The sequence below is a fragment of the Myxocyprinus asiaticus genome, chromosome 12 (genome assembly GCF_019703515.2).
Source record: "Myxocyprinus asiaticus isolate MX2 ecotype Aquarium Trade chromosome 12, UBuf_Myxa_2, whole genome shotgun sequence".
NCBI lineage: Eukaryota > Metazoa > Chordata > Actinopteri > Cypriniformes > Catostomidae > Myxocyprinus > Myxocyprinus asiaticus.
Window position 1 is genome coordinate 27,262,786 of NC_059355.1, and position 26,780 is coordinate 27,289,565.

Below are 26,780 nucleotides of genomic sequence, written 5' to 3' on the forward strand. Positions count from 1 at the left end.
ACAAGAAGAATGTGATTGTGAAAGTTAAAGTGCAGCCTGACTGAGCAGGGAGGAAAATTTACAGTAAAAAAAGGACATAAATATTGAACTGTTTCTCACCCACTTTGCTTCTGAAGACATTGATTTAACCACTGGAGTCTTATCGATTACTTTTATGCTGATGTATGTGATTTTTGGAGCTTCAAAATGTTGGCACCCATTCACTTGAATTGTATGGACCTACAGAGCTGAGATATTCTTCTAAAAATCTTCATTTGAGTTCAGCAGATGAAAGTCATACACATCTGGGATGGCATAAGGGTGAGTAAATGCTGAGAGAATTTTCATTTTTGAGTGAACTATTCCTTTAACCCAAATACAGAAGAAAGTATTAGCATTAAGGATATATGGAATGTACCATTTTTACTAATATCTAACTCTTTCAGGTTCACAAGGCTGGCGATGGTGGTTGGCAGGTTGGAGAGGTCATTGTCAGGCATACTCAGCTTCTTGAGTGCTTGACAGTTGAAGAGTTGCTGAGAAAAAGAGAGAGAGAGAGAGAGAGAGAGAGAGAGAGAGAGAGAGAGAGAGAGAGAGAGAGAGAGAGAGACATATAAAGAGATCTGGATGGAGGGTGCATCTCATTGAAATTAGTATGGAGGGTATTTAAATTGTTTGTGGAGGCTCTGACTGTTTTTCATGTGAACATAACTGAACATTTGGTGATTTTTCAAGGAACCTTGCAGTTCAAAATTTAAATCAACTTAATAAAATTGGGTTAGCAAAGCTTTCAACCCTTCTTTATGAGGCCATGCTCCAGAAATGCATTAGCACTGCTTTTGACAAGCAGAGTGGATATACATGAAGACCTTTCCAAAACTTGACAAGCAGTTATTAAGACAGATTGAGTGCTTTTCATGTACTGTAATTGTTAATTACAATGTTATTAACTTCATAAATACAGAAATAAGAATGATAATCATTGATTCTTGAGTTGGCCTGTCGCGATTATTAAATAATCGTCTGATCGCGGTTCTTTAATCTAACTGCGGTTATTTGAGATGACCGCGATTATTGTGCACTTCAAATCCAAATCACATTTTAATGCCCAAATAAGGGAATTTTAAACTAATATATAAATGCCATGAACGGCACGTTTGTGTGTCATTCAGTTGAACTCCGATCGCCACTGAGCCGGACCGCGGACATCAACCCAGAGCAGCTCCTGTCCGGAAGAGCGTGTGAAATGCTTCTCAAAGTAGTGATGGGAAGATCGGATAATTTTACTCACTTGAATCTTTGAGTCTCGTTCAGCAAAATGAACAAATCTTTTTTCAAGTCATTTAGTTCATTTCGTTCATTTGAGCAGAATTAAATTAAAATGTTACATTTTCAATAGCCAAATCCCCCCAACATGACTACTTACACAAACTTTGATTATAGTCCCAATAAGGAAAAATGTATAATGCAGCCAAGGACAAATTATGAGAAACAAATGATTAGTTCACCTCTGGATTGAATCTTCTTGTCTGAGGCGTTCGTTCTTTTGTCACGTGACAGCCGTACGTGCATAGCGTATACTGCTGTCCCGTGACAAATGAACGAACGACTCGGACCAGAAGACTCGAGAGGTGAACTAATCATTTCTGTTTCCTGTGTGTGCAATGCATAGCGTATATGGCTGTCACATGACAAAAGAACGAACGACTCGGACCAGAAGACTGAGAGGTGCACTAATCACTTCTGTTTCCTGTGTGAGCAATACATAGCGTATACGGCTGTCACATAACAAAAGAACGAACGACTCGGACCAAAAGAGTTGAGAGGTGAACTAATAATTTCTGTTTCCTGTACAGCGCCTATGCGGTTTTCACGTAACAAATGAACGGAGGTTGCGCAATGCACATGCGCGGTCAACACAAAATAAACGTATCACTCTCTGAGACTACTCGTTCTTCTGACTCACATAAAAGATTTGTTCAAAATGAATCGCTGTCAGCAGAGGCTCGCGCCAAACTCCTGCAAAAATATAAACGGACAAAGGTAAACGTTGATAGTGAGCGCAAAGCGCTCTGGTTTCACTTTAATTTAACGATCGGGTAATGGCAAATCAAATATTCCTGGTCAAAGCGAGTTCATTCACACAGCTGTGTCTCGTTTGAAGGCTTCATTCTGCGGAGGTCATATTTGTCGACCGCATACGTCATCGAGGCAGTCTCATTTCAGAAAAGCGAGTAGGACACTCAGAATGAAGCCTTCTTTCATGGGAATTCGGAGGATGCATGAGGTGTATCCTTCGTGGACACTCACAACCCACAATTCTTTGCTTCAATGGAAATGAACATAATTTGTCTGAAAAAATGATGCAAATTTGCCCGAAAATATGATGTCCAAACTCAAGAAATGTTAAATCCCAAGTTGAAGTACCTCAGTAGACGGGTGCAGAGTATATATGTATAATTATAGTAATATACAATTAAAATGAAGTATTATGTAACATCTGTTTTCTTTTCTCTCTACATCATTATAACTCTCCTAAAATATACCTCATATATTCCCTTCCAGAGGTACTTTGTTCCCTTTCACTCAAAGTGCTCGCGCTTGGTAAAGAGTGGCGTGCTGTCATAGCAACCATGATAAGTTCTGTGTCTGTTTGTCCTACGAAGGCCGTCTCATTTAAACGAGGCTTGTTTAAAGGAGGATGCTCGGTATACCGCTACCTTTAAAGGACGCGTCCTAGCTAGCACGCGGCCTTCGAAACGAGACAGCTATTGTTAATGACACGGAGTGACACAGAGGAGGTGACGCACGCTTTATTTCTGTGGAGTGATAAAATGAGTAAATTAAATCTCAAAGGTTTTGCTTCATGAAAAATAATGGCTTGTGAGTTTCATCAAAGAGCATTAAAATAACTTGTCAAAGTGAAGAAATCAGGACAGAAATATTTTACTATTGATTAATTTAACATAATATTCTATTATATAATATACATATAATAAAAAATATTATATTTATATAGTTTGTATTATATATATATATATATATATATATATATATATATATATATATATATATATATATACAGTATATATATATATATATATATATATATATATATATATATACACACACACACATTTTTTTTTATAAGTTCCAAAACAAGTGTAAATGTAAAATTGACCAAAACTAAAATTGAGACATATTTTAAGAATGTAGAAATATTTGATATCTAATTTTTAAAAAAATGTTATTTATATAGTTTTAAAGCCTTAAAAGGAAATCTTACACCGTAATTTTATTTTTTGATTTATATATTTGAAGTAAAATATGTAAAAATGACTTCTTAAGATGTATGAAGCACACTAGCACCTTAAGAAATATGACAATTAAACGTGAAAGCCCTAAAGGGACAATTAATCGTCATATCCCTCAAACAGACAAGTAATCGTCATAATCGCAATTATTTGTTTGACAATTAATCGTCAGCCAAATTTCATAACCGTAACAGCACATGTCCCTCGATTTTACTTGCCAATAGTTTTTCAAAGAGCAACATTTTCCACTTTGACAGTAATTACATATTATTAAAATGTTCTTAATACAGAAATAGCATGTAATTTAATAAATTTGACATTACATTATCACTTACCCCCAAATACCACCTGTCCTCAGACCATAACAGCAATATTTTAGTAAAAAAAAAGACAATAAAAAATATATTAAGTTTTTTTAATTAAATTATTTTTTTAAGCTTTTTTTTTTTATAATTATGTAACTATAAGTAATAGTGCTTACTTTACCATGTCAGAATCATGATATGTCAACTCCGTCACATAAATTTAAAAGGAATTGTTCAGTATAGTTAGATAATCTGCAGCTAGGTAATTTTAAGTAGGTCCAATTAGTGGCTAGAAACATTAGAAAAACACAGCAGCTGCTGCATTTAATCAGTCTGATCCCACAGTGAAATCGGAAAGAGAAGGTCGACTTTTCTTTAGCAAAAATCAGTATATGCTGACTGAAATTTAAAACACTGCCCCAAATGACCAAAGCGGGAAGTTGTGAAGCGAGCTCTTTTCAGCTGTACATGATGTAATTCAATGAAGAGGAATGCATATTTTATGGATCTACACTCCAATCCAAACCCAAACCTAAACCTAAACATTAGTGGAGTAAAAATGAAATATTTGGGTGGAAAGCATCCTCCGAATCTCGCTCATCACTGCGTGATGCGAACCCGGGTCTCTCACACCTTTGAGTAGGATGCCTCAAGCAGCGGTACAACACCTGAACATCCATGGCCGCACCTGAAAGGGCTTTTCGCAATGAAAAAGGCCAATTGCTTGATCGTGTCATGTGAGTTTAGCTTGCTCAAGCCAGTCGAGATATCAGCTTTAATTCTGCCTCTAATTTGAAGCAACGAGGTAAATTTCATGTTCCTGCAACTAAATTCTCTGTATATATAACGTAGCCTGTAAATGAGCTATAACTAAGATTATTTGGCTGCTCTGAGAGATTTATGCAATGTTAGCAATGAAACGATTTCGATATTAATCGAAAATAAAAATCCTTGATTTCAATCATTAACATTTGACTAATTTTTTATATTTAGCCTATGTTCTACATCTAGACCAGGGGTGCTCATTACGTTGATCGCGATAGCATGACAACCACTGGTTGATCTCAATAAAATCTAAAATATTGACTTTTTATTTTCTTTGCTTCTGTAGCAGCGTGCCGTTTGACTGACAGGCGGCTTATGAGTGTGCGCTTTACATGCGCATGTGCTCCGCTAATTCTCATAAATGGTCAAATACACTTCAAAATTTCACCAAAATGCCCATCTTGGCGAGGTATTAATGTAAACACAGTCAGTTATGTCTAAAGTGAACGTAAACAGTGGGAAAATTAAGCAGTGGAGAAAACCACACACTGCTCTTGGCTGGATAACTTTAGTAGCTTTAAAAAGTATAAATGTATTACAAATCAAACAGTGAATTTTTGTATTAATAATATTTTAATAATATTTAATAGAGAGTGTGTTAATTTGAATAATAAATTACTAGGGAAGTAGACATGGTAAAATAAACAATTTATAATAATGCTCTTAAAAGCCTTTATCAAGATTTTCTAATGCCTGAAAGAAAAGTATCTACCTTTTAGAGCAATACTTCAGGCACCTTATTCACAGCAGCGCCATCTTTGATTTTTGACAGGAATGACAACGAGGCTGTGAGGGATAGACGTGCAGTCTCTTCAATGAACTGTAATGCAGTTTAAAGGTGTTTTTGGATCGTTCCGCAGACAAAACATTGAAAAAACATCTTGCCAAGAACATTCATTAGACAAAAAACGTCATTGTTACTTGCGTAACCTTCGTTCCCTGATGGTGGGAACGAGACGTTGTGTCGATGTAGTGACACTAGGGGTCACTCTTGGGAGCCCGAGACACCTCTGGTCTTTGATAAAAGACCAATGAAAACTGGCGAGTGGTATTTGCATGCCTCTCCCCCGGACATACGGGTATAAAAGGAGCTGGCGTGCAACCACTCATTCAGGTTTTATGCTGAGGAGCCGAGACAAGGTCCGGCCATTTCAGCGGGTAGTTCAGCATTGTGGCAGGAGGGACACAATGTCTCGTTCCCTCCATCAGGGAACGGAGGTTACGCAAGTAACCAGGATGTTCTCTATCTGTCACTCACTTGATGTTGTGTCCATGTAGTGACACTAGTGGTCCCTATACAAATGCCGCAACTGGCTGAACTGTGTTACGTGAACTGGCGGTGTGTGACGGGCAGACAACTGTGTGCCTTGTAGCCAGCGCACCAGGCCGACACGTAACTTCCCCCAACATAGTTATAAGTGTCAAACGGCCCTTTGGGGACAAGTCGACTACCCAAAAGATAGAGACAGGCTAGCCCAGTCGTGGCCTCTTTTCCCCTTCTTTTTTCCACTCCCTAAAAAAAGGGGGAATATCCGACTGGACCGACCAGGTCTAGTTGGGGGGTGTCCCTCCCAAGGGGAAGACACTGCGAAGACCACACCTCGCCCAGAGAGAGGGGGGATATTTAAGTGGAAAATATGTCACATGGTCTTGCCGAACTATGTCATGTGGAGAAGTCTCATGGTAGGTCCTACCCAACGGGGGAGGAGTTACTACAAACATGGAGACTGTGGCAGAGGGGCCTCTGCCCAAGGAAGATGCAGATTGCCAACAGGGAAACGAATTAGCGGAAGATATACATTGCATGGGGTTGCCTACAGGGAACCGCCACATGCAGAGCACCTACCCCAGAACAGGGCTTTTAGTTAGCACGTGTACTAGGCCAGCAGCGAGTCTCTCCAAAAACTCGACTGCCACAGGGCTCAGAGGAAGTCAACCAGGGAACACAGTTTGTGAACACTACTGGGAGTTAATGGCGCATGTCTTCAGCTCAGAGGAGGTGAAAGGCGCTATGTGCAAGCAATACATCTGGCCGGTTATCCTGGGCTTATCCGCTTGTATTGCGTGCCACTACCCGGGATGAAACCGGTTCCACCCAGAGGTTGTAGAATCTCGCAAAGGTGTTGGGTGTTGCCCAGCCCGCTGCTCTGCAAATGTCTGTTAGAAAGGCACCCCTGGCCAGGGCCCAGGAGGCCGCTACACCCCTGGTAGAATGGGCTCGTAGCCCTACCGGGGGCAGCACGTCCTGGGCATGATATGCCATAGCTATGGTGTCAATGAGCCAGTGGGCGATCCTCTGCTTGGAGACAGCGCATCCTTTCCGCTGTGCACCAAAGCAGACAAAGAGCTGCTCAGAGATCCTAAAGCTCTGCGTGCGATACAAATAGATGCGTAAAGCGTGCACCAGACACAGCAACGACAGGGCTGGGTCTGCCTCCTCCTGGGGCAGTGCTCACAGGTTCACCACCTAGTCCCTAAAAGGGGTCGTGGGAACCTTGGGCACATAGCCCGGTCGGGGTCTCAGGATCACGTGAGAGTAGCCCAGACCGAACTCCAGGCACGTTTCGCTGACAGAGAACGCTTGCAGATCTCCTACCCTCTTGATGGAGGTGAGCGCAGTCAGGAGGGCAGTCTTCAAGAAGAGTGCCTTAAGCTCAGCTGACTGCAAAGGCTCAAAGGGGGCTCTCTGTTGACCCTGAAGAACTACAGAGAGGTCCCATGAGGGAACGAGGCGCGGTCTGGAGGGGTTCAGCCTCCTGGCACCTCTCAGGAACCTGATGATCAGGTCGTGCTTCCCTATGGACTTACCGTCCACTGTGTCGTGGTGTGCTGCTATAGCAGCTACGTACACCTTCAAGGTGGAAAGGGACAGCTGCCCTTCCAGCCTCTCCTGCAGGAAGGAAAGCACCGATCCGACTGCGCATCTCTGGGGGTCTTCCCGTCGGGAAGAATACCACTTAGCGAACAGATGCCACTTAAAGGCATACAGGTGCCTTATAGAGGGGGCCCTAGCCAGAGTGATCGTGTCTACCACCGCGGGTGGTAGACCGCTTAGGTCTTCCACATCCCGTCCAGGGGCCAGACATGGAGATTCCAGAGGTCTGGTCGCGGGTGCCAGATGGTGCCCCGTCCCTGAGAAAGAAGGTCCTTCCTCAGGGGAATTCGCCAGGGGGGGCTGTCGCGAGGAGCGTGAGATCCGAGAACCACGTCTGGGTGGGCCAGTAGGTTACTACCAGGACGACCTGCTCCTCGTCCTCCCTGACCTTGCACAGAGTCTGTGCAAGTAGGCTCACTGTGGAAACACATATTTGCGTAGGCCAGGGGGCCAGCTGTGTGCCAGTGCGTCTATAGCAAGAGGTGCCTCGGTCACGGCGTACCAGAGTGGGCAGTGGGAGGATTCTTGGGAGGCAAACAGGTCTACCTGTGTCTGTCCGAATCGACTCCAGATCAGCTGGAGCACCTGAGGGTGGAGTCTCCACTCTCCCCTGAGGGTAACCTGCCGTGACAGCGCATCCGCTGCAGTGTTGAGTTTGCCCGGGATGTGAGTGGCTCGCAGCGACTTGAGGTGCTGCTGACTCCAGAGGAGGAGACGGCAGGTGAGTTGTGACATACAATGAGAGCGCAGACCGCCTTGGCGGTTGACATATGCTACCATTGCCGTGTTGTCTGTCCGAACTAACACGTGCTTGCCCTGGATCAATGGCCGGAACCTCCGCAGGGCAAGCAGAATTGCCAGCAACTCGAGGCAGTTGATGTGCCAATGCAGACGCGGGCCTGTCCGTAAGCTGGCGGCTGCGTGCCCGTTGCAAACAGTGCCCCAGCCCGTTTTTGAGGCATCTGTCTTGACCACGACGTGCCTGGAGACCTGTTCTAGGGGAACGCCTGCCCGTAGAAACGTGAGGTCGGCCCAAGGGCAGAAGAGGCAGTGACAGACCGACGTGATGACCACACAATGTGTCCCGTGGCACCATGCCCATCTCTGGACTCGAGTCTGAAGCCAGTGCTGAAGCGGTCTCATATGCATCAACCCGAGCGGGGTGGCCACCGCTGAGGATGCCATATGCCCCAGGAGCCTCTGAAAGAGTTTCAGTGGAACCGCTGTTTTCTGTTTGAACACCTTCAAACAGGCCAGCATCGACTGTGTGCGCTCGCTCGTTAGGTGTGCTGTCAACGAGACTGAGTCCAACTCCAAACCGAGAAAAGTGATGCTCTGAACCGGAAGGAGCTTGCTCTTTTCCCAGTTGACCCGCAACCCTAATCGTCTGAGGTGCGAGAGCACCAAGTCCCTGTGTGCACAACATGTCCCGGGAGTGAGCTAGGATTAGCCAATCGTCGAGATAGTTGAGAATGCGAATGCCCACCTCCCTTAATGGGGCAAGAGCTGCCTCAGCGACCTTCGTGAAGACACGAGGGGACAAGGACAGACCGAAAGGGAGGACCTTGTACTGACACACCCAACCCTCGAATGCAAACCACAAGAAGGGTCTGTGTCGAGGTAGAATCGAGACGTGAAAGTACGCATCCTTCAGGTCTACCACCATGAACCAATCTTGATGCCGGACACTCGCCAGAATGCGTTTTTGCGTCAGCATCTTGAACAGGAGTCTGTGTAAAGCCCGGTTCAGTACTCGCAGGTCCAAGATTAGCCGCAACCCACTGCCTTTTTTCGGTACGATGAAGTAGGGGCTGTAAAACCCCTTCTTCATCTCGGCCGGAGGGTAGTGAGGGCGGGGGAGCTGAGAAATCGGGACCGGGCAGTAAAAGGTGCCTCCCACGATTTTGTCAGCTCCTCGTGCACTTCCGGGAAGAAAGGCACTGGAGCGGGGCGTGGCTGCTTTGAGCGGCTGCTTTTTTTGCTCGTGGCCGCCCGGGAAAGCATGTCCATCATTTCCGCATCAGCCTGTGACTGGGCAATCGTCCCCGAAGGGGGGAGCCCAGCTGAGGCTTCTGCGTCCAACTGGACAAGCCCGCTCTCCGATGCTGCGCTCGAGAGCTCATCAACTCCGCGGGCTCCGAACAAGAGGTCGAACTCGCTGTGAGATGAGCCGGCAGACTCATCCAGAAGCCCGATCGGGGCAGATGAGCATGCTGGGGAATGGGAGGTCCTTTCTTACGAAAGCAAGACGCGACCACAACGTTGCCATGGTCATGTACTCGCAGTGAGTACATGAACCATCCACGAACGCTGTCTCCAAGTGGGTCGCGCCCAGACACAAAAGACAGCGATCGTGACCGTCTGAAGTTGAGAGGTAACGACTGCAACCAGGAATAACACACAAACGGAAAGGCATCTTTAAAAAGATGCGTCTTTAAAAAGACGTTCCGTGTGTGCCGCTCTTTTAGAGAAATTTATATATGTATATATTGTCTATTGTGTATTCTATATATACTCTTTTCTTTTCAATATTTATCTATTTGTTATTCAATTTTAATTATTTTTTAAATGTCTTGTTGCTGTTTTTGTATTGTTGTGTACTGGAAGCTCCAAATTCCTTGTATGTGTAAGCATACTTGGCAATAAAGCTCATTCTAATTCTGATTCTGAAATACACTTCAGAAAATTGTGCATCATGCATTAGAATGAGCACACAAGTATCTCTGGGCTTAAAAGATAAAAGAACTAAATCAATGCGAAACACTGTATCTCAAAAGAACTACAATGTGGCCCCCAATGTACTACTTAAAGCCCAATGCGCCCCCTGTACCAAAAAACTTTTCCCACCCCTCCTCTATGCCTCCTCTATTGTGTGGGACGTGACATGCCAAGTGACAGTCTTTTTCTGCTTTTTTAGCATTTTTTTTTTTGCATTCTTTGTATCATTTTGAATTTAATTTTTTATGCACAACAATAATTCGCTCTGTCAGCATTAAGGACAATTACGATCTAACACATAAACTGATTTTAATGTAATTATTTCATACATTACTATTTAAAATGGTGATCAGTGTATTGAAAATAACTTTTTCATTTCTGTAATTACGTCTCCCTGTTATTTTTTGGAACCAGATACATGTAGTGTTGTTTATTATAGATAAGGCTAGGCTATATTTTTAATTCTTTCTGACAAACAGACTGTGAATTACAGTATGTACAGTATGCTACATTTTTTAATTGCAGCATACAGTTTTTAACGGGGCATAGCTTTCGCAACTCGATACTCACTACTCATGAGTACTTTTTAAATGAGCTACTCTTTTACTCTTACTTGAGTAGTTTTTAGGAGATGCACTTTTATATTCACACAAACATTTTTTGAGGAGTACCTTTTTTTTTTTACTTTTTTCTTTCCACCCCTGGGATAAAGTATGAACAATATGAAAACATGAAACAAGAAAACATCAACACAGGGTTTGGAATAACACTGGGTAAAAACAAAATGTACTTTGACAAAATACATTACAGTACCACTTTGACAAGGAAAAGAGAATGTAACCACTGTACATTGTATGATACGGTGTGATATGAAAGTGGAGTTGCCTTGATACCCAGGAAGTAGAATAATCAGAATAAATGCTTAAGTCGGAATTCAAACAAACAGCCTTCTGTCATGTATTCATGGATTACACAAGTCTAACATACAATATATGACTAAATCTAGCCAGATATAAAAGCAAAATCACTATGTACATGAATCTGATGTCCAAACTAACCATAACATAATACTGCTGCATTTAGCAACATCTGTCATTACATGGCTTTGCACATGCAGGGGGAGTTGTCCACAGTCCTGTTATAGTCTTGCTGATGAAAATCTATTAGACAAACTAGGGATGTCCCAATACCATCTTTTTTGAGAACGGGAAAAAGTATCGATACTTCCTTTTCGTACTCGCCGATATCTTTTTTTTCCCCCCTGAATTCCATATCAACAGTTTATTTCAATTTTAGCATCAAAATGGTGTCTAAATAAATGAATGAATTAAAAATGCAATCAAATGTAAATAGAACAATTTTCAACATAATATTGTATTATTTTTGGAAAATGAAGTACTTTTATACAGAACCAATCCAAAATACAACATTGGAGTTATTTTTGTCAAATAAAGTACTGTATAAAAGAGCATCACAGATGTGAGATATTTCTTAAATATAATACAATTACTATAGATTTATTATTAGTAGTACTGTAGAAGTAGTACTAGAAGTAGTAGAAGTAGCCTTACAGTAAATATTACATAACTATACAGTAGTGATATATAATTCTGTCATACTGTTTTTCCATTTAATTTGTGCTTTTATTTTGGAAGAGGTTTTATTTTGAAGCCCTTTCCATTTCTGTGAGTTCTTGACGGTAGTTCTTCACCTCCGGAAAAGCAGGCAACTACATGAACCAATGTGATTTTTAAACCACAAAAGGCTGCTATTTAATTAAATGAATATGTAGTCTATATGTGCCTCACGCTAGAAAGAGAATTAGCAATCTGCTCGCTGTCATCAGCTACAAACAGATCGCACCATGCTCATGATGGTGTTTTCCGTGTATGAGCCAAGGAGCTCTAAAAGGTATGAGCAGCCAGGTTCAGCACAACACCGGCTCCACTCATTCACAAGTGCTCACATTTGAAGCATGCAGCACATGCAAACTATATATTTATCTAATTAAATCGCAGTCTTTGTGGTTTAATAATCACACTAGGACATAACATGATTTTAATTTCTGTGCAGAATGTTTACAGAATGACAACTGTATGTCAGATGGTATTGTTTTTTGGTATCAGAGCATTTTTACGAGAACGAGTTCAAGTACATGAGCGCGGTATCATACACGATTCCGATACTAGTATCGGGACATCCCTAAGACAAACTCTATCCAAATCCTAAAATGGAAATAATCATAGTATTAATAAACTTTGTGTATATAGCACATTTAATCACTCATTGTACATAAAGAATTAATCATCAGTTTCATGCAACATTTGTCTAAAGGTCCTGCTGTAGAAGAAGTGAGGTGATGTAGGTAATGTTGGATAGATTTCATCCATGTGTAATTTGACACTTGACAATTTACCTTAGGCAGTTCCTCAATCTGGTTGGCATCCAGGTAGAGCTCTTCTAGTGTGCGCTCGAAGCTGAAGATCTCCTTAGGGACCTGCTGCAGGCTACAGTGGGAGTAATCCAGCACTGAGATGACCTCCTCCTCCCCCCGGAAGCATCGACAGGGCACCAGGCGGCCGATGAACTTCCTCTTGGTAGTCATCTCCAGACACTGCACTTTAGGAGGAGAAAGAAAAAGAACATGTTGGTTTATGACAGATAAATTTGAACAGGGTTTAAAATACAGGAATTCTATTGAATATCCACGTTCCGGATCCCTCCACACACAGTATGCATGACGCAAATTTTGTTATCAGCACAGTCTGCGTGGACTGTCCGTTTGCAGCCCAGATTTTCTCGACACACGGACAGTCCAAGTATGTGTGTGTTGTCGATGCATGTGCCTGCCATTGACTGTACTGAAAGAGTATCACAAAGCCATCATAATGTGCATGTGTCAAACACATTCATATTCACTCACGGTCAAAAAGTATACTTTAAAAGGCTGAGCACTCAATCGGAACTTGAAAAAACGAAGTATACCCGAGCCTTAAAGGGGACATGAACTGAGAAATCAAAATTCCCTTGATCTTTTGACATATAAGAGGTCATTGTACTATAAAAACATCCTGTAAGTTTCAGAACTCAAAACTTTCTCGTTAGTGTAAAAACAGCTTATTTTGAAGCCAATCTGCCAAAACGACAGGATGTGGAATGTGCCACTTTATTACGTAATAGTGTGGCTAAGCACCGCCTCCGCAGAAGAAGATCAACGCCTGCTTCTACATCACTGCCTGTTTAGCCCCGCCCATCGATTCATGCATGTAGTAGGTAAATAACGAGAGAGGCAAACGCAGGTCTATGCAGAAACCAAACGATAAAGATGGCTCCGAAGACAACAAGACGCTGTGCATTGCCAAGTTGTGGAAAAACACAGTCTTTACATTGCCTTCCTTCTGATCCCAACATTAGGAAAGAGTGGATGAACTTTATTTTTAATGAAGTTCCAGACCGTGTCAGTAAGAACTTGGTCCTTTGTTCACTTCATTTTACCGCGGATTCGTTTACAAACAAGGCACAATTCGAAGCAGGATCTTCAGAAAGATTGAAACTAAAAGACGATGCTGTGCCGACTATATTGGATCCGACAGTAATGTCGCACCACACAAGTGTGAGCAACAGTTTTTATTACGTGGTCACTATTGCGTTGTCTGTTTTTACAGATCGTTTGATATGTACTGAGTATTTATGCATTTTAAACCTAAATCATAGCAGCGTCCATCTATGAAGGATGTAGGATTTTTAAATATGCAAAACCGTTAGCCAATCATACCAGTGGGCGTTTACTTCCGAGTCTACAATCTGCCACGCCTATTCAAACGGTGTGTTATGATGAGGGGGGTCAAAACAGGACAGAAAATAGCCTATTACTTCTAAATTATGATGTTTTTTTATGTAAAAATCTTGATAACATTATAAATGGACCTCAAAGAACAGTACAAAATAAAAAAAGGCAGTTCATGACTTTAAGTCTCTAGCTCAGTGTTCCCAAACCCAGTTTCTGGAGGACCCCAACAGCAAACATTTAGGATGTCACCCTTATCTGACACACCCACTTCAGGTCTTGCAGTACTCTATTAATGAGCTGAGTTGAATCAGGTGGGTTTGATTATCTAATAGTCTACTAGAATAACTTTACAAGTATGGACCTTATTCAGATTAGCAACATATTTGATTTTTGATGTGAATTAAAATGAGGCTGTAAGGGAAAGTCCTACAGTCTCCTTAATGACATGCACTGTAAAAAGTCATATAAATGTCCTATATTACCTCTAATTTTCCACAACCCATGTTTTCCAGAGTCCCCCAACCAATGTTTTGGCAGTGGAATGATCAAAAACACTTGAAACAACAGTACAACATTTTGAAGAGACTGTAAGTATATCCTTCATAGCCTCCTTGTCATTCCCATCAAAAATTAAAGATGGCGCTACTGTGGATAAGGTCTATTGAAGGTGGAATAGTTTAACTGCTAAACATGGTGCAACAAAATTGGATAGTATTTCTGTATCTCCACCAGTTGCCTGAAGCTATCTATTTTACTTAAGCTATTAATTTACCCACGAAACATACTATAGGCTATCATTACCTTTGCATACTGATATTAGACTAAATAGCATTTCATTCCCCTCTGATCGTGATATTGCAATAATTGCACACAGTACAAAAAATATTTTTGTTTCATAAAAGACAAATGTGCTGAATCATAGTATACTTCTGTTGGGCTTTTTAAATATTTAATTGATGGGCTTTTTACTTTAATTTAGAGGAACTTAAAAATGAAGAGAAAGACTAAAAAAAGCGGAGGCCAAACTCAAACCTGCATCCCCATCATTATGTGTTGCGAGAACATTCACTGCACCAGCTCCGACATCTATGAGAAACATAATATAAAGACCACAGTCACCATTTTCCTGAATCAATAAATCCCAATAAAACTACAAGTAAAATAGCAAGACTTCCATATCGTCTTGTCATGTTCTGTATAATTAAAATCACAAACATATCTTGTATTGCTCATCCTGTTAGAGGATCTGATGTAATTACACAAGGGGCGGAGAAAATGGCAGACCATACCAGATCCCTCATAAAAACTTCACAATACTAAATTTACCACCTCGCCTTAATTTGAACTGCAAGATGAGCATCATAACCTGAGTAAAGGCATACCTGTGCTCCAATACACATAAAGACGATATAACATCAAGAGTTAATGCTTTACTTTAATGGTGTTAGTGAGCAGTAACCTGTGTCGTAAATCAAAGCAGTTTATCTGATTTGCTTCATCATGAAAGCTCATTTAACACCCATGAGAGAAATCCTTCCAGGAGCCAATCACAAATATCAGTCAGAGAAAAAGGAAATATTATAACAAAAAATTGCTTATATCAATCAACTGTGATGAGATATGTCTCTACTGCCTCTGTTCTGAGACGTGGCGGGCATTGTAATCTTTTTGTAATCAATGTTTGTGAGGGCATTAGGGAATAATGTCTGAAATGAAAGACAAGCTTTGCTAATACAGAGTGCTTTTGTCTCTTGCAAATGCAAATGTATCACTGATAATTAAAACATCTTCCACTCAACAAAGAAAGCAGCAGCTCTGGATGCACGAGTACACAGAGAATTTTGGAGATTAAAATTTCAGGATGAATTGGTGCAAGACAGAGACAATTTTAGGCTGTTTTTCCTTTGATGGACCCAGCAACCAAATATTAGCCTTATGCATAGTTCTTGCAAGCTCCTGATATGAGAAACACAGATTTTCTTCTACATGAATGTGCAAACATGTCATTTCTTCACTGATGTTGTCCTCTTGAGATGTGTTGAAAGACACAAAAAGTATAGGCAAGGTTGATGCAAAAAGAAGGAATCAAAGTTATGAAGCAAAGATGTTAGGGATGTTTCAGGTGATACAGTACTTCATGAGTCAATGAATCTACAGTTAAAATCAGTCAAAAGGGGAATTCATTAAGAATAATTTGCCCTGCTGATATGCATGCTGTATGTGCTGTTTTAGTGCTCAATTCACCAAAGGGATTTAGCAAATGAGGTTATGGCACATACACACCTATTAAATCTGTGCTGAACACAACTTGCATGTCACAATTCCTGATCTTATGGGTTGGTTTTGAGTGCTAGGTTGTAAAACAGGCTGCCACAATCTAGCATACTTTGCAGGGACTGTATTGTAAAGCATCACTTTACAACTGTTTTCCAAGGACCCGAATCGACTTTTTTAAATGCGCTCATCTACACTAAATATGGTGCAGTGGTACTTTAGCACATTAAGCACAGGGTTAAACTCAGTTGTTGGTGAATAGTGAATAACATGCAGGTTTTTGTGCTGAAATACCACACACCAAAGTGACTGTTCAATGAATTTGCCCCTTATGTGTCTGGAGGAGACATACTTATTTGACAATACCTCTCCAAAAATATATCAATTCAACCTGCTTTCTCTGGTTCTCCAGTCAGGCTTAAAATGTAACTTCCTTTCTTCTGAAAGGCTGCCACATGCAGAACTGTCAGCAACCATTCAAAAGAAAAAAGAAAAAAGAAAAAAAAAAAACATTTCAATGGGTATTGTGAGATAGCAAAACAATGGTCGTAGATAAGAGTTGTTCTTTTAGAAGATGTGCTATGGGATAGAAAGATCGCTTCTGATAAGATCTGATAAGAACATGTTCACTCACCAGAAAATAAAAATGTTCCAGATAAGATAGAAGATTTTTCTCATCTGATTCACTTGTAAGTGAAATCTAACCATTTGTATGGCTCTGAAAGGTCTTTCTTCAGGGTCCACTTTTTGGATCCTGACGCAAAATAATGCCAAGGCACCAGGGCAAACCGTCAATACAGCGGAATGAAAAAGAGTTTAAAAACTAAAACATGAATTGAATACAAAATGTATCACCATATAACAAAATTAAAACATGCATATTAATTATAAAGTTCTATACATGAAACCTTTGTGCAGATAAAGTCAACATAGTGACATGAGAACTTAATGTCACAATTTTCTTAAAGTTTTTCACTGAATTCACTCCAGAGGTGATATTTATTCTTTCTGATTATAGTTTGCTCATTTTTATAACTGGCTGTTCAATACTTACCTATAATGCATGAACTTCAGAATGTATAATGTTATTAAAACATATGTATTTTAAGTTTAGAAATTAGCATTTTATCTTCATTACTAAAATGTGAACAGAGAACAGACACTCTCTGGTCAGTCACACTATATGAGTATTTTGATGTTTAGCTAAAAAAAACATTAAAAGTTGACTTTTCAGAATTTTCAACTAATGCACTATATTATTAACTAGATATTTTAAGACAAGTTGCTACTTTTTGTCTTTGTAAAAAAAGTCTTGTAAAGACAAATAATAAATAAATAAATAAATAAACTTGGTATCGTATTGTGTGTTTATTTGAGGGCAGAGGCTATTTGTACTAAGTGTAAATAGCAAGCATCTTCATTGCACTAAGTGCAAATAGTGGCAGATACTATTTGCACTCCTAATTAAAAAATAACATACAGTATAGGGGCATCACTACAGCATTATTGTGTTTATTTGGAGTCCCACAGACACCCCACAACAACCCCTACCCCTAAAACTAACTCTAACGTTCCCTTACAAAAAATAACTATAGTTTTACTACAGATTTACTACAGTGTAGTAAATTCATAGTAACTATATTAAAACCACTGTAGTATATTAACACCATCACTGTAGTAACACTATGGTTATTTGCATTAAAACTATGGGTTCTGCCAAAAAAACAAAAAAAAAAACAACAAAACAACATGGTTACTACAATAATTCTAAAGTAAAACTATGGTTAAAGGGATAGTTCACCCAAAAAATGAAAATGCTCTCATCATTCACTCACCCTTATGCCTTCAAATATATACTTACATTCTTCTGCAGAACACAAACAAATACAGATATATAGAAGAACATTTCAGCTCTGTAGGTCCATACAATGCAAGTGAATGATGGCCAGAATTTTGAATCTCCAAAAATCAGTGTAAAAGTAATCCATAAGACTCCAGTGGTTAAATCCATATTTTCAGGAGCAATATTATAGGTGTGGGTGAGAAACAGTATTCAGAATTCACTATTTAAGTAAAAAAAAAAAAAGACTTAAATATTGATCTGTTTCTCACCCACACCTTTCATAGTGCTTCAGATTATATAGATTTAACCACTGTTGTCTTATGGATTTTATGACATTTTTGAAGATTCAAATTCTGGCCACCATTCCTTGTACAGGGAGGACCTACAGAGCTGATATATTCTTCTAAAATCTTCATTTGTGTTCTGCAGAAGATAGAAAGTCATACACACCTGAGATGGCATGAGGGTGAGTAAATAATTAGAGAATTTTCATTTTTGGGTGAATTATCCCTTTAATTGAACCCAGATCAAACCTTTCTCTAAACTCTCCGACCTTCACAGTGACCACATGACTGCCAGGAAAATCAACCTTTATATACATTTTTATTTATTATTATTAGTATCATCGAAGGAAATATTAAGAGTCGAGACAGGAAACAGGGAGGGAAAACTGGGGCAAAAGGGGGAATTGAACCCAGGTCGTCCGTACAAGAAAAACACATTTGCAGTGTCTTTACACCCCACACCATTGAAGCAACACTTGGGGGTGCAGTTTGACTTTAATTTCAGTGTTTCCACCAGACTATTTGAATACAAATAGCCGCGCTGTGTGGCAGGTGCTATTTATACCTAGTGCAAAAAGTCACTCTGTTATTTTGAATGTTCCTACTCTATCTAGTTTATTTTTCATCATTCACTGCATTTGAAGTACCTTCCTCTCTATAAATGTAAATCAGTAGTAAAACTCGAGAACTTGCATATTTGGGTTTGAGAACTTGTACAGTAAATATTTGTACTCGTAAGTTGAAATTTACACTTACAGCACCGATGTGAAAACTTGTAAAATAAAAATGTGAAGTTGAATGTTGCAATCTGCACTCATAGACAATAATTCAAAGCTTGTGTTCTGAATTCACAATTGCAGACAAGTAGTCACAAATGTGTAAAATGACATTCACATAAATACAACTACAGACACAAACTTGTTCTACACATTAACTTTTGTACCTTAATTCATTTTTGCAATACAACCACAAATCGGCACTTACAACCTCTCAAATCTGGCACTGCAACTTTAAATCTTCACGCCTTGATTTTTGCAACTACTTTTGCGAAAAAACGTCGCAAAACTCACTTGTGCACTTGTAAATACTGATGCGAGAGAGCAAGACCAGTGTTTGGTGGGGGAGGGGGCAATTAAATTGTTTTATTGGTTGATGCCTAGCCAATTAAATAGGACACTGTTGTACATGATGACTTCACACCACAGCGCCATCCCATGCCTTTTTGTTAAGGCAAAGCAGAACCGGTCATCATGTTAGAGGGATCTAACAATCCGAGGGTACGTTTTTTAATAATTAATTAAATAGTATTAAAAACTACTAAAACTCCTGCACTTATCAATATGTTTTTCTTCACTGATATACTAACGTATATTATTGATGAAGATCACTTTCCACTCAATAATCTAAAGTGTGGGAGTTTTACAAAACTTTTTTTGAATACTATTTAATTAATTATTAAAAAACGTACCATCGGATTGCTAGATCCCTCCATCGCGATAACCGGCTCGCGCTTTGCCCTTACAAACATTTTTTCTTTCTTTTTATTGAAGAAAAAAAGATTACAATGAAAAAGTGCAATAAAGGAGTATGAATGCAGAATTACATATTTGTAGCAAAATAATTTACATCACTTGTACATTTGCTTCAAGTGTAGGAAATAAAAAAGGAGAAGAATTTTTTTTTAATTCACATCACTCAGGAACCAGGAAAGATCTCATTATAACAAGCAAGAAAAGAAATATATATATTTTTTTCACTAATATATCTCTTAACATTTATTAAGAAATTTGCCAACCGGTATACATTTCGGATTATTGTCTCTATCATGGTAACGCAAAATTTCCACACGAGAAATGTGTACAGCACATAACACGTAAGCATTACACACTTTGTCGGATAAATGAAGGGACTGCTCGTTCCTCAAATTCATTTGAATGAGAAGATGAGAGGAGATTATGAAGGAAAAAGTGCATCCTCCATGGTGTGGAATTGGTCTGGCTTTAGAAAACATGATACAGAGCAGAAAACAGCGATTTGCAAGGTTTGTACATTGTGTATGTCGATATATCCATGTGCACGTATATATCAGTGGTCAGGGCTTCACGTGAGACTGATAGAAATAGTGAAACGCAGTTTTTCACAGACAGCTGCATGTGTCATTAGATGAAAAGCCTGTCTAGAATGCGAGAAAAAATTACACGGAATCCGCTTCTGCGGCATAAAATTTCACTTGAGCCAACGTCAAAGCAAAATCAATGAGATTCATCCCACACTCCAAACATGTCTCCCATCCAAACATGCGCAGCTGTGTTTTATGCGAGTGTTGCACATGCAGTCTGAATTACGCAAGTGCGTGCGAGTCTTGGAAGTCATCCCAGTCCCTTCATTTGTGCACCTGTGACAAAAAAAGTGCAGATCACACCCGTTACTCATTCTAGTTTCTCTTGAAGTTGGTTTTTAAAATACACATCAAACCCCTTTCTAAAATTCTGTTCGAATGATGTTTGATATCAGGAAACAAACCAGCCATATTTTCCTTCAGACATTTTTTTATTTTCTTTATAGAGATTACTAAAAACACAAAGAGCCTAATTAAATATTTTATTTATGGAATTTTTTTTTTATTTATATGTTATTTTACTATTTGCATTGCTTTGAGAAGATGTTAAGTTTCTCGAAGAAAGTTATAACAATAATCATAATAATAACAATAACAACAACAATAATATAATAATAATAAGAAGAAGAAGAAGAAGGAGAAGAAGAAGAAAAAGAAAATTGGTGCACATCATCAGACTGAAATGTGGCATTTAAAAAAAAAAATTTTTTAGTTTGACAGTTTGCCAAGTTCAAAATAAAGAGAAACTTATATAAGATGAAGTTTTCATTTATAAAGTATTTAATTCACTGACTGGATTACTCAAAATTACACATTGTGACATGGCTTAATATATAATACAATTTTAATGATTTTTCAGAAAAATGTAACTATATCATGATATATAACTTTATCGTGATATAAAATTACTCATATCATGATATAGGATTTTGGTCATATCGCCCACCCTTACTCTCTTGCATCAGTATTTACAAGTGCACAAGTGAGTTTTGCTACGTTTTTTTGCAAAAGTTGTTGCAAAAGTCAAGGCGTGAAGATTTAAAGTTGCAGTGCCAGATTTGAGAGGTTGTAAGTGCCGATTTGTGGTTGTATTGCAAAAATGAATTAAGGTACAAAAGTTAATGTGTAATACAAGTTTGTGTCTGTAGTTGTATTCATGTGAATGTCATTTTACACATTTGTGACTACTTGTCTGCAATTGTGAATTCAGAACACAAGCTTTGAATTATTGTCTGCGAGTGCAGATTGCAACAAACAACTTAAAATTTGTATTTTACAAGTTATCACATCGGTGCTGTAAGTGTAAGTTTCAACATACAAGTACAAATATATACTGAACAAGTTCTCAAATCCAAATATGCAAGCTCTTGAGTTTTGCTACTGATTTACCTTCATACCTCTCTTTGGGATTACACTATGCAACAATTTTTGTTCCTGGGTAGTAAGTGTTATTTCCTAATTGCTTATGCCTCAAAAGTATAGAAAATGGCTATTATTCCCCACAAACTTTGCTTTTGTGACCAGGACAGTAATATTTTGAAATGTACCTATTTCCAATGAGAAAACGGGCGGATTTGTGTCTTTTCGTTCACAAAGTCAGAAAAAAACAACATATGAATCCAAATTAACATGTATTTATACTAAAGAAATACAAAAGCAAAGACAAAGATAGCAGGGAAACTTGGTAAAACCGCCTTGGAGACCCATCAGGAATGCCACCATTTTGAAGTCTCCTATGACCTCCCAGCCGTACTTCAAGGCATCCAGCAAGGTCTTGATGCTGTTGTAATCCTCTTTGAGGTGCACCAAGTGAGCCAGGGGAAGAGATGGGTACTTGTTACCATTATGGAGCAGCATGGCTTTGAGGCTCCTGGATGAGCTGTCAATGAAGAGGCGCCACTCATTCTGGTTACAGGCGATTCCGATTGCCTCAAACAGTCTGGTCACATTGTGGCAGAAGCAGAGCCCATCTTGACGGGTGAAGAAGCTGGAAAAAGGTTGGTGACGCTTCTTCTGATCTGCAACATGCACACTTTCATCCAACAAGTTCCACTGCTTGTGCCTAGACGTCAAAAGCTCGGCATTGGACTTGGTGAGACCAAGATCTCTCTAATCAAGTCGTTGAGGTCTTTTTGGTTGGGGTAGTATGGGTTTCTCTCCTCAGCTCCACCTCTGAAATTGTTATCTGGATCTACAACGTCTTCCTCGCTCTCTGACTTGTTGCCCTCTTCTAAAGATGGCTGCTCTCTCTCCGGAGGAGTGGGTACGGGGAGCTCATGGCAGTGTGGCACCGGGGCGATGGATGAAGGAAAGTCCGGATACGTGATAGCAAGTGCATTCTTGCCAGTCCGACGTTTGGAAGAGTCCACCATGCAGAAGTAGCAGTTGCATGAGTGGTCAGTGGGTTCCCGCCAAATTCTTGGGATAGCGAATTTCATGGCTCTCTTTTCCCCTCTGTACCATCCTACAAAAAAACATTTATTTCACCCATGACTAATGTGTAAGAGATTCTCGCAAAAATTTTCATATGTGATATATTTTTTCAATAACATTGAAAATTTTAAAACATTTTAAAATTAAAAACGTTTACAATTTTAAAAATTAACACATTTTCAAAAAGTAATTTTCATAAAATTCCGAGCAACAATTGTCCATCTTACCTTCCAGAGTTTTTTTGCAGTGCTCGCAGGTGAAATGAGGTGCCCAGGGTTTGTCTTGATCCCTGACAGGCATGCCGAAATATGCCTTGTAGGCCTCACACATCTTAGCAGATGCTTCCACGGAGTACTTTTTCGCTCTTGTTTTGATAAATTGGCCGCAGACATAGCAAAATTCATCTGCCGGATGCTTGCAGCCTTTTGATGCCATCTCAGAAAAATGCAGATATGTATCCACTTAGGCAGCTGGAACTAAACTGAACTGGTGGGCTTAAGGCCCCTGTATTTATACTACTATTTATATTACTGGAAAAAGTTCTAGAAGTTACTCCAAGGTTACTCAGCACTGAATCTATCTGTATTGTTATGGAAAATAGGTAAATTTCAAAATATCACTGTCCTGGTCACAAAAGCAAAGTTTGTGGTGGATAATAGCCATTTTCTACACTTTTGAGGCATAAGCAATTAGAAAATAACACTTACTACCCAGGAACCAAAAAAAAAATAAAATTAAAAAAAATGTTACACAGTGTTATTATTTATCAGGAAGAAATGTTTGGTTGATTGCAGCATTAGACAAATTAATTACTGTAATCATCCACTGTTTCATGTGTTTGCTGTTTTGCTTTGGGTACACACATGCCACAAGTCGGGTAATGAGTGCACACTGCATTCTAGTTGAGGGGAGACATTGAGAGAAGGATGTGTTTGCCATGCTCTAAAAGAAAACAACAAAATGTGCCTCCATTCAGAGCCATTTTAAAAGACTTAAAAAGAAAGATACATTTACTCCAATAAAAAACTGTTAGTTCCAGTCCTCTAATCTGATTGACATTCCAAGAGACCTTACGGTGTATTTAGCACAACAGCACTGGGACGCTTTACTGTTTATATCACTACACTTTTTTTGTGTTCAAGGCGCTCCAGACAACCTGTTAGTACTTTGCGTTGCTTTGTGATGTGCAACAGTTGATCTTTCTTTGGCTTTGTTTGGAACCATTTTCATTAGTTGAGCAAAAAGAGGCAAAATAACTGCCCATATTGTCTCTAAAATGAAAGTTACTCGATTTTAACCTGCGGCCTCGTGCCTACGGCTAAATCACAGCTGTGTTGATAATCAGCAGCGCTCTTTCTTCTGTGATGTTGCTGAACTAATTCACAAACCATTGTGTTATGACTGAGATCTAGAGAGATTCTGTCTATATTATATTTGTCTGTCATACATCAAAAAGAAAAAAGAAATGTAGAGCTGTTTTGTGTCAGCTGTATTTGCCCAGGGTGGTCCATGTGGCATTCTACAATTCTCAAAACACAAGAAATATGAAAGAAAAAAAAAAAAAACAATCTGATACCAAAATCATAGAGTAATCATAAGAGAATGACTAAAAGGGATAGTTCCTTCTTAAATGAAAATTCTGACATCATTTACTCATCTTCATGTTGTTACAAAACCTCTATGATGTACTTTTTTCCATGGAATGCAAAAAGGAGAAGTTAGGCAGTATGCTAGCCGTAGCCATCATTCACTTTCACTGTATCTTTCTTCTATATAATGATTTTGAATGGTGACTGAGGCTGTCAGTCCCTAACATTCTGCCTAATATCTCCTTTGGCTTCCATGAAAGAAAGAGAGTCATACGGGTTTGAAACGTCATGAGGGTGAGTAAATGATGACAGAATTTTATTTTTGGTAGATCTGAGCCTTTAATGTGCACACAAGATCTGTAAATATTTAAATCCAACACAACACAAATATTTTCATCCAATAGGAAAACCAGCAGTAGAGTACACAAGTACAAGTCTTGAGTGATTACAAAGAGTAGCCAGATCTGCCCATGGGTGCTATGGAAACTGCATGACGCAAGAGCTGCTTCAGTAAAGGCGAGAGGACACATTCACAAGTTCCCAGTTCTGTTCTGGCAAAATGGCTTAATTTCTGTCTTGCAGTCGGCTCACATAGAGACATCTCCAATAATATGCTCCCGTTGAGGATAACTTTAATGACTTTGGTTCAGCCAGGCTGCATTATATGAGATCTACAGAGAGTGGAGATGCCACAAGATGAAATTCTATCAGTGTAGATCCTGAATGAGGTTAAATTTATCCTACCAAAAAGACTTCAATGTTTCCGCTGTTTATAAAGGTTATTAATTTGACTCAAGCAAGGATTATAGAGTGCTCTCAAAGGAAATAAAAAATAACATTGAATATGGTCATTAAAAATACATGTACATCTAACACCTGCTTCCTTGCGGCCACATGCAGCCAGCCTGACACATATTGTTCGTAATAGCTGAACTGTTCCCTAGGAAACCATCTATAGAAGCTAAAATGTATTTTGTTACAGATATTCCTCACATTCCTTAGACAGTCAGTGTGATACACATATAAAGGTCAAAGTTATTAAAGACCTTATATCACCTGCATGCATTAAAAAAATGTAGGCAACTTCTAATTATATTAATACTGTATATAAACAGTTACCAACATATTAAAAACACAAGCAAAATAAAACAGGTAAGTCACTACATAACTAAAGCTAAAGAGAGCAAGGTTAACGCTGCTGGTGATTTTCAAGATAAAAAGACATTCAACAGGTCTGCAGCCTAAGGAAAACCCCAGGCTATGAAAATCTCTCAAAATACTTTGTAATGTAATCTCGATAAAATTCGTAGGAAATGTTACATACAGTAGTTCTAGCACAGATTTTTTTTTAATGTTTGTATAAACACTGATTCATTCAATGTCAACGAATGCTCAACTTCTAAAACATACACCATTTTTCGTATGCAAAACTTGAGATATACGATGTTTACAAATCCTTTGAAATTCAAAGAATATTTAAGTTGATTTGCTGTTTTTTTATTTATAGTTTTTTACATTTTAATGGTTAACGCCATCATATGTATTTCACACATTAACGCGTTAACCTAATTTGACTGTAATTAGTCCCATGTTTCATTTATAAATACATTTGCCACAGGTATTTGAAACAGGTCTTTCTCTGACAAAGTTTCCATTTGATAAATGACAGTCCTGTTATAGAATTAATCTCAGCCATTTAAAGTGGTGCCCTCGCAACAGCAATTTTAGTTCCGACCAGTCTTCAGAAGATGTGCAAAACTTTTTGTTTTTGTTTGTTTTAATCCCTCTCGTAATATGTGTCACTTCTTAATACAATTGTTTGTCATTATTTCCCATTATGTAATATACTTGTATTTATTTGGCTTCTCATCTAACCCAGTTCTGCATGTGTGCAGCTGTAGGTTCAGTTATTGTGGATGAGTTTGGAATTGATCTCCTGAGAGCCTTGCCTCAGGTCAGTTAAGCTCAAGGGGAAAGAGAATTACATGAGCACATGTGTACTTCAGGACAGATGACAATTTCTCATGAATCATGCCATCTACACTTATTACCCAAGATGTCTACAATGTTGTAAACCTTCCATTTGTGAGGCTTTTATCTTTGAAATGATGTTTGATTGTTTGTACCTAAAAATAAAGTAACACTTTACACTATGGTTTTATATGTTTACATTAGTCAGTACTTTGGATACAGCATTTTTTAATCTTGGTCAGTGTTAATTTATAAAAATACAATTGTTCATTGTTAGTTCATAATGCATTTACTAATTTTAATGTAAACACATTTTACCATTTAAAAAATTTATATGTTAAATTAAAATTAACCATGATTAATAAGTGCTGTAAAAGTATTTTTGATATGTAGTTCATGTTAATTAATGTAGTTAACTATTGTTAACCAATATAGCCTTATTGCAGTGTAACCAAAATAAA

The 26,780-nt window shown here is 39.0% G+C and overlaps 1 protein-coding gene across 20 annotated transcripts in view; it reads right to left on the minus strand.

Annotated features, from left to right (window-relative positions):
* LOC127449388 (leucine-rich repeat-containing protein 7-like) overlaps positions 1-26,780 on the minus strand; it is a 191,177-nt gene that overhangs the window by 66,448 nt on the left and 97,949 nt on the right. For all 20 annotated transcript variants that reach the window (XM_051712762.1, XM_051712777.1, XM_051712761.1 and 17 more), the window contains 2 exons: positions 12,433-12,635; positions 398-515 (listed from right to left, as the gene is read on the minus strand). In XM_051712762.1, the coding sequence (XP_051568722.1) occupies positions 398-515; positions 12,433-12,621 (307 nt within the window). In that variant the 5' untranslated portion in view covers positions 12,622-12,635. The remainder of the gene's footprint in view (positions 1-397; positions 516-12,432; positions 12,636-26,780) is intronic.